The 8,969-nt window shown below is 51.7% G+C and overlaps 1 protein-coding gene across 1 annotated transcript; it reads right to left on the reverse strand.

Moving 5' to 3' along the window:
- Positions 1-408: 408 nt before the first annotated feature.
- Positions 409-4,592, reverse strand: Figla (folliculogenesis specific bHLH transcription factor). Its single transcript, XM_059256777.1, has 3 exons — positions 4,329-4,592; positions 2,641-2,793; positions 409-697 (listed from the first exon to the last, which is right to left on the reverse strand). Exons 1-3 carry the CDS (start codon positions 4,539-4,541, stop codon positions 449-451), a joined length of 615 nt encoding a protein of 204 aa, XP_059112760.1. The 5' UTR covers positions 4,542-4,592; the 3' UTR covers positions 409-448.
- Positions 4,593-8,969: the final 4,377 nt, after the last annotated feature.

Consider the following 8,969-nt stretch of genomic DNA (forward strand, 5'->3'; position numbering starts at 1 on the left):
GAGAGGTGGCTCAGCAGTTAAAACTATCTGCTGCTCTTCAGAGGACCCAAGTTCAGATTTCAGCACTCACTTCGGGCAGCTAACCACCACCAGTAATCCTAGCTCAAGGATATCTGGCATCCTCTTCTGGTCTCTGTGGGTACTGTATACATACATACATATATACATACATACGCACACACATGCATGCACGCACACACACACACACACACACACACATGCACACATGCATGCACACATACCTTTAACAAAAGAAGGAACAAACCTTCCATGTGGGCTGTGTGGCTCTGGAGGAAGACCTTCTCCCCATGTGCCTACTGATTAATTTGGGAACACAATCATCTCCAGACAAGCAAACTCCTTTTCTAGATCATCTCATTTTAATCACGTTTTACATGGAAAATAACCATCTCAGTAAATCTTTTGGAGCTTTTCAAATTATACATGACTATTTTAGGAGAAATCTTTCATCAGACTCTTGATGAATGAAGTAACTCCTAGTCACAGGTGTCGTGCTCTGATGACAGGTGTACAATGGCTCACTGTGGCCACCGTACGCCCAAGGCCCCTCCTCTTCTTTCTTCAAGTCACTTGCACAGCTGGTAGGCTGGGTAGCGTTTCCCAAGAGCCCTCTAGCCGAGGACACATGAGGGTCAGAGGGTCTGCTACTGTGGGTCTGTTCCTCGGAGCCTTGTTTCTAGAGACCATAGTGATTGTCAAACAGTGTAACATGCCAGTCAGACATTTTAAGATTTAAACCAACACATTCTAAACCCCTAAATCTGAAGATTTCGTTTCACAGATAAAGAGAGAAGAGGCCCATCAGGCGGCCCTGATCTCTCACCTCAATGCTGTGCAGTGGCAAAGTGCATTTAGCACCGTGTATGGACTGAGCCCATAACTTCAGTCATGTTAACACACAAGGGAGAATCGGTCATGGGGGCCTGTGCCTGCTCTCCCAGCGTGCCAGAGGCCAAGGCAGGACAATCACAAGTTTGAGGCTAGCCTGTCTCAAAAAACCAAACCAAACCCATAAAACAAAACCCACCAGCAAAAATGAAGATAGCCGCCTGTGTGTGCCCTGTCTTAAGGTTCCTATTGCTATACGATAAAACGCGGTAATAAAACGCGGGGAGGAAGAGTGTCTATAAATCTCAGGCCACACTCCATCACTTAGGAAAGTCGGATCAGGAACTGAAGCAGGAGCCATGGGGGATTGTTGCTTAACTGACTTGCCCAGTCTGCTTTCTTATATATCCTGGGAACACTTGCCTGGGGGCGGGCACTGCCCACAGTGGGCTGAGCTGTACCACACCAGTCATCAACCAAGAAAATGCTCCCACAGACCTGCCTACAGTCTGATCTCACGGAAACGTTTTCTTAGGTGAGAGCCCTCCTCTCAGACGACTCCTGCTGGTGTCACTGACAAAAAACCAGCACAGTGCACAAACACTGTCACTGTGCTTCTGCCCATTGTGACCAACAGAGTAACCCACTCCTGTGGTATCCAAGGATCTTCCTTCCCAGCAGACACCTGAGTAGGATTTGTGGACCCCCTCAAAAAAAAAAAACCCACAAAAACCTTCTAGTTGTACTACATTTAAGTTTCTCGAATGTTTCTCCATCTATAAGCCTCTCCTCTTCTCCTTCTTAGAGAAGGCTTCCACTTGATCATTTACTTTCTTTATTCCTATGACCCTTCTTTCTATCCTCACACTCCCAGGAGAGATGGACTTGAAGTTTGCTTGAGCCCCAATACTTACTTACACTGCCCACCCCTACCCCCCACCCACCCCCACAAGCTGGCTTGCAGCCCACTTCCTTCCCCCTTCCAGGTGCTGGCTCTGCCTTCTCCCCACCTTTGCCTCCCCAGTCTCTGTATCTTCAACACCCTCCACCCTCGTTTTCCAAGATTCTCTCCTCAGTTTTATGACCCCGTTTTGTGCTCCTCGGTCCTCTTCCTCACCGGTGACTTGGCTCTTGCTAATAGCACCATTTCAGGCCTCGTTGTAAAGCCCTTTGTCTTAGACTTACCTTACCTTCCCTGGTGACAGGTACTCTTTCAGGCCTGTCCATGAAACAGACCACGGACCAGCCAGAACCACGTCCTGCCTACAGGGTGCTTCTGAGCTGACTGACCCTTCTGATATTAGTGACACTCTGGTGCCTCGTGGATTATAAAGCATGGTCAGCAGATCCTGTCTAGTGGCTAATCTGGCAGGAAACAGCCACCACAAAGAGCTTTGATGGAAGCCTCTCCTGATACTCCAGCTAGCTGAGTCCAGCAGGCAGGTGTGCTACACTGTGCCAGGGAGGCTACAGGTAGATGAGCATGCCTGGGTTCAAAGCCAGTCCTGACACTTACCTAAATGGCCATGATCTATATTTTGATTGCCTCCAAGTGGGGTTCAGATAAAACAAATGTTGACTGTTTTCTGTAAACTGCCTAGCATGGCACCTGGCAGGTAGAAATGGCTCAAACATGGAGGCCACTACCGTTCTAAACTACTAACTTTCATTGTGGCAAGGTCTCCCTCTGTAGTATAAGAAAGGCTTTGAACTCATAACAGTCCTCCTGCCTCAGTCTCCCAGGTGTAAGACTCCCCCACACCCAGCTTTAGAATTTTTAACCTCTTATACCTCTGAGGCCTTTGCTCCTTCCAGAACACAGCCGAGCACCCGTATGTATTCCGACGCACCTTTCAGGATGTCAACTTTGCTGGGCTTCCTGCTCTGCGGCAGAAATGGCACCAGCGCCTTCAGCTTGGCAAAGCCACGGTTGAGATTTTTTATCTAAAAAACAAAAAGCTACAGTGACACACTGATATATTGCCTTGCACAGACAATTCCCAAAGCACAGAAGAGGAGTTGTGAGTGTGACCCCTACTATGCTCTCTAAATGAAAATTAAAAAGTAGAGTGGTCTTGAAATCACAGCAGGGTTAGCTTTCTAGCGTCTCCTGAAAAGCATCCTTCTCGGTTCTCAGCCATCCCCCAACTCCTGTGAAGGCTTCTGCCTCACATGGTCCTTTCCCACTGCATTTCCAGACCTTCATTTCTGAAGGGCTTGGCTGAGAAGTTCAGGAATAAGTAGTAGGCCTAAAGGTGCGCTTCAGTCCTTCCTCTCTTCAGTTCCTGCTCCAGGGTCACCTTTGCTACAGCCAAACCCAAAGATTACCCAGAGCCAAAGGAGCCCCCAAAGCCTTCCCTTGACTCCTTTGGGACCAAATTTTGCCTCAGATACTAAAATCTACCAGCAGGTGCCGCTCTAAACACAGCCCACCACAAATTCAGCTATGGGGAGATAAAGAGATACTACGCTTGTTTTACTTCTTGAGGGGTGAGGGTGCCAGAGAGATGGCTCCGTGGGTAAAAGTGCTTGCCACAAAAGCTGGCAGCCTGAATTTGAACCCCAAATCCCATATAAAGATTGAAGGAGAGAACCCACTCCTTGAAATTGTCCTCTGACCTCCACACGTCACACGTTACTACCCCGTAACAACAACAACAACCGAACAAACACACAAAGCCTTTAAGTAGCTTTTGTGAGGGCTGGAAAGACAGCTCAGAGATTAAGAGCATGTGTTGCTCTTGCAGAAGACCAGAGAGTTCGGTTTCCAGAGCCAAACACGACTGCTTACTACAGTTGAGCTCCAGGGCCCTCTCCCAGCCCCTGCACTCAGATGCACATGCACATAATAAAATTTTATAAAACAGTAACTTAGGCTGGACAGATGGCTCAGCAGCTAAGAGTACTTGTTCTTGCAGACGACCTGGGTTAAATTCCCAAGAGCCAAACATGGCAGCTGTCTGTATTTCTAGTTCCAGGAAAGCCAACTCCCTCCTTTCTGACTCCCAGGTACACACACGATGCACATACACGTATGCAGGGAAAACGCTCACACAAGATACAAGCAGATGATGTTTAAACAATTAATAAGCAACATTAACTTCCACGAGAGGCCCCAGCCACCCTTTATTTGAGGTTAGGATGCACCAGGCAGGGAAAAGGACTCAGAGGACCCCTTTAGTACCCACGCTGCACCTACAGATGTGAGGCCAAGACTCCGATACACTGTTTCTAAGGCACCTGTCCCGGTGCAGGGTCTGAAATTGGCAAGGGGCTCCCTCTGCTCCCTCTGTCCCCGAACCATCTAGGAGGGTCAGCAGGTGAGGCAGGCGCTCCCAGGGCCCTGAACGCGCGGCTGCCTGCAGGTGCAGTGTAAGCAGGCCACTGGGGACCCGGGCCGAGCCTCGCGAAGACGAAGTCACCCAGGAGGGCCGCGACGGAACGCAAGGGGTGGGAGTGAGGTGGCCCCGGACCCGCACCCGCTCGCGCTCTTTGGCGTTGGCCACGCGCCTGCGCTCCAGCACCAGATGCAGGTCGTCCGTGGAGGAGTAGCCGCCCGAAGGCAGCCGCTTGAGCCTACAGATGGCGGCGAGCCGGGGCAGGGGCCCCAGCTGGGCCTGCAGCAGCTCCTCCAGCATCTCAGCCTGCGGGGTGGCCAGGAAGGGCTCTGGGGCCGCCAGGGCTGTGTCCATGGTGGCACGTCAAGGCCACGGCCTGGCCAGGGCCTTGCACCTGCTGCGCCTCAGGTGTGCCAAGCCTCGGAGGGCGGGGCACGCGGAGGGCACGAGGTGAGGGTGGGGCGGGCCGCAGAGGCCCATGGGCAAAGGCCTTACCCTGCACACTTCACACCTGGCTGTGGGGGGCGGGTCGCGGCGGGGGCGGAGCCTTGGGTGGGAGGGGCTTGTAGAGGCCCTGGGAGAGCAGGAGGAGGAGGAGGAGGAGGGAGGGGCCGCACGCTCAGGTTAGGGTCCAAAGGCTTTACACCTGTCGCGTCTCCTTGAGCTATACAAAGAGGGACCAGGGTGGGCCTGCAGGGACCGGGTGAAGAGCCCCTTGAGAGGCCATGGTGAAAGGGTCTTCCACAAGAATGAGGGCGGGAAAGGATGGAGCTAGGGCATGGAAATCTGCAGTCAAGCAAAGGGCCTTTTACACCTGAGGCTGGAAAGATGTCTCCAAATCCTCTCCCTGAAGCCCACTTGGTGGAAGGAGAGAATCGACTCCCAAGAATCCTCTTCTTTCCAGTCATGTGTCGTGGCACATGCACCCACACGTATTCACACACGGGCAAAAACAAATAATGAAAGAAAAAAGGCCTTATAGCTTGAGCTCTGGGTACGAGTGTGGAAGAGCAGGGGTAACAGAGCACATGGAGGGCCATGGTCTATGTGCTTATGCCTGGTTCACTGGGGAACACGAGGCTCAGGGAGGAGCGGGGCCCGTGAAGGGTCGGCCCTGGGTGGGTCCTGCAGAAATTGCTGACCCATAGGCCTAACACCTGTGTGGAGGCAGGACGGGGCATCTGGGACCAGGTGTGATAGTGGTAAAGTGGTGAAGGACCTTCACCTGCCTCACCTGGGTTGCATGAGGACCAGGCAAGGACATGAGGGGCAGAGAGCTCACATAGAACTCTACCATCAAGAGAGCTTATACCCTCAACACTTGGGGCACTGGACTCTAGGGCAGGGAGAGCGGAAGGGTGGGAAGATGAAGGGGCCAGTGCGTCCTTCAAAGGGTTCTGATCAACAGTCCTACCTTTTCTCCACCTCCTCCAGGATGAAGGGGCAGGACTAGTCGCTACATGGAGGACCATAGCTGAAGAGCCTTTCACCTGGCTCACCTCACAACTCCTGTGTGCCAGGCCCCAGTGGAGATGAGTGGAGGTCCATGGTCAAGAGACTGACTTTGTTGATATTCCTGAGGGTGCAGAGTAGGAGAAATGCCTCCCAGCCTGCCTGCCTGCCTGCCTGCGCTGCCCAAAGTGCTGTGGACCTGAGCGGTCTGCCTCCCCAGAGAGCGCCCTCTAATACCGCCAGGTGCTGACTGAACACTGGGTCACAACACTGTTGAAGTTTATTTTCTTTCTCATACACATACTGAGGTGCCTGGGCCCAAACTTCTGATTTCATGGGTGTAAGTTCCCGGATGCATGCTAAGGTATACACACAGTTACAAATACACGGTGAAACACTGAAAACATTGAAAACGAAGCAGCCAGAAGGGAGCCCAGACAAAACGCTTGCCCAGCACTGGTCAAGTCCTGGGTTCCATCCCCAGCCCAAACTACCAGGCTGCTGACAAAGTTCCCAGCACAATAGCAAAGATCCCCCGAGCCCCAAGAAGGCCCCTTGTTCAGGCCTCGCACTGGCCACTTGCTGCAACTTCTTTCTCATTCTGACTTACCACTTCCAGTAGTTTTTCCAAGCTGTTTTAATTCTTTTTTATTTTTATTTTGTATTTGAGATTTCATCCTGCACTGCCTGGAGTAGGTCTGAATTTCTGAACACAGTCATCCTCCTGCCTCGGATTCCAGAATACTGGAGTCACAGGCATGTCAACCCACACCTGGGCAGTGGGGAAGAGATTTTAAAAACTGAGATAAAAGCTGCTTTTTCAATAGGGGAGTTGGAAGGAATGCAGTAAAGAGTCAACCCTTCTGCTCTCCCTGGCTCCCTTCCTCCACCTTCACCACAAGCAAGCTGGGGTGACTGCCTTGGCCACACCACCACAGACTTCACAGTGGTCAAAGGTGCACCTCCAGCAGAAACAGAGAAGGGGAACAGACACACAGGCACTGACCACAGTTCCTCCCAAGGGAACAGCCAGAGATCATTTCCTCACAAGGACCCTCAGGACAAACCCTTCCTCTTCTCCACGTGAGCCTTCAGAGCCACGAGCCACAAGACAATGCCAGTGCAGAGCCCTGTGTGTTTTATCCACAGAGGAGCTGCCGCTCAGGCAGGGATGGGAGCCACAGGAGAGGACAGGGCCAGAGAAGTCTGGACTAAACTTTGTGCACATTCTAAAGCTCTGAAGCATTGTCTCCCCATCTGCTGAGGGCCAGGCTAGAGAGAACTCTCCTTGGAGTGAGTAGGGAGTCAGAAAGTCAATCTTCACCACAGTGAGCTCTGCACATGTGGATGGTGGGATCTATGTGGGAAACATAGTGAGCACTGCACACGTGGACAGTGGGATCTATGTGGAAAACACAGTGAGCACTGCACATGTGGACAGTGGGATCTATGTGGAAAACACAGCTCTGCACATGTGGATGGTGGGATCTATGTGGAAAACACAGCTCTGCACATGTGGATGGTGGGATCTATGTGGAAAACACACTGAGCTCTGCACATGTAGATGGTAGGATCTATGTGAAAACACAGTGAGCACTGCACACGTGGACAGTGGGATCTATGTGGAAACACAGTGAGCACTGCACACGTGGACAGTGGGACCTATGTGGAAAACTTGATTCTAAACTCATTCTATATAGTAACTTGTCTTTTAGAGAGAGGGTCTCATGAAGTCCAGACTGGCCTTTAACTTGCTGTCATGGAGGATGACTTTGAACTTCTGATCCTTCTGCCTTCAACTCCCAAGTGGGGAATCACATGCATGTCCTCCAGGCTGGGGTCTATGCAGTGGCTCCAATTCCCACATTAGCCCCAAGAGGGTCTTCTCTAGCCACTGCCATGCCATAGAGGAGGAAACAGACACAGGAAGCTGCTCTCCTACCTACAAAGGCTAAGGTGTAGCTGTACCCACCCCTCTTGCCTGGCACAGCCCATGAGGTAAACTGAGGCTCTAATAGCAAAGATGGTTCTAAACCAGACAATGTAGGAGCTCTGCTATTGTCCAGACAGATGGAGAGGACCCAGGCAGAAGGTGGCCGCAGCACATGTGCAGGAGGCTCTCAGAGCATTGAGAGGAACTGCTGAGGGGCATGACTCAGTTCAGGTGACCTTTTCAGAGGTGTGAGAAAGGTGCACAAGGGCCAACCTGAGGAGAGCCTAGACTGCCAGTCCCGGGATCTGTAGGAGACCCAAGACAGAAGATGACAAGAAAGGCAGGACTTTGGGGAGACTCAGAAGGCAATAGGAAGCTGGAGAGAAGGCTCAGACAGTAGAGTGCTCAACCTCAGGAGCCTGGAGACGTCGGTTTGGATCTCTGAGGTCCACGGAAAAGCCAAGCACCACGCTAAGCTTTGCTCATGTGGCAAAATTTCAGGCCACCAAGAGACCTTGTCTCAGAATGTGGATGGTGCCTGAAAACCAACACCCAAGTTTGTCCTCTGACCTCCACACCTGCATGTTGTGCACACATGTACCCACACGCACCCACACCCACCACACCCATAGCAATGCGCACCTCCAAAATGGTAATAGGGTCCAACTGCTTTGGGCACTGGAGGAGTGAGCTAAGAAGCAGCTGAGGAGTAGATCCTGCAGCCCTCAGCCTCATCCTGCAGAAGGAATCCACAGAAGCATCCCTCTTCTGAAGCTCACGGGCCCTCCCACCTCCCAGGTGCAGCCCCGCCTCCTCACTCCTCTCTCTGGCACTAGTGCCCTTTGACCATGGTAAGAGTTTCCCAGGGCAGCAGCAGAGCCATTGATACCTGGCTCTTGGGGGGACTCTGTAGGAGGGTCCTCTACTGGGTGGGGTGAGGGTGCAGAAGCAAGGAAAGATGGTCCTGGGACTGAATAACAGGACTGGCCAAGAAATGTAGCACAGAATTAGAGTATGGGGGATTGATGGGGAGGCTGGTCAGAGGACAGAATACTGTACACTTTCTTCTAATCTGCCAGCTGTCCCCACCCCCATAATGGTGTTCTGGGGTCAGGAAAATTGTTGGAGACCCACACCGTCAAGGTTCAGGTCTCAAAGAGGAGGTATGGAGCCGGGGGGGGGGGGGGGGAGTGAATTGGGATGGCTGCCCTCACATTTATTGAAAAAAGGCTACACCTTTTTATACTCAATAGTTTAGCTACAGGTAAGAATGAAATGAGACTCAATGATTCAGGGATGAAAGTGGCCATTAACTTCAGTACTGCATTTTTCCTGGGACAAAATTGGTAAGTTCAGCAAGTATCTAAATGCCCATTGTTCTCTAAGGTTCAGTAATT

The sequence above is a fragment of the Peromyscus eremicus genome, chromosome 3 (genome assembly GCF_949786415.1).
Source record: "Peromyscus eremicus chromosome 3, PerEre_H2_v1, whole genome shotgun sequence".
In the NCBI taxonomy this organism is placed as follows: domain Eukaryota; kingdom Metazoa; phylum Chordata; class Mammalia; order Rodentia; family Cricetidae; genus Peromyscus; species Peromyscus eremicus.

Bases quoted from the DNA above. Each gene is read 5' to 3' on its own strand.
- Figla (XM_059256777.1), bottom strand. From the start codon at position 4,541: ATGGACACAGCCCTGGCGGCCCCAGAGCCCTTCCTGGCCACCCCGCAG. The intron at 2,794-4,328 runs GTGCGGGTCCGG...TTTGTTTTTTAG, and splicing joins ACGCCAAAGAGCGCGAGCGG to ATAAAAAATCTCAACCGTGG. The intron at 698-2,640 runs GTATAAGAGGTT...TATGGTCTCTAG, and splicing joins AAGGAGCAAAGGCCTCAGAG to AAACAAGGCTCCGAGGAACA.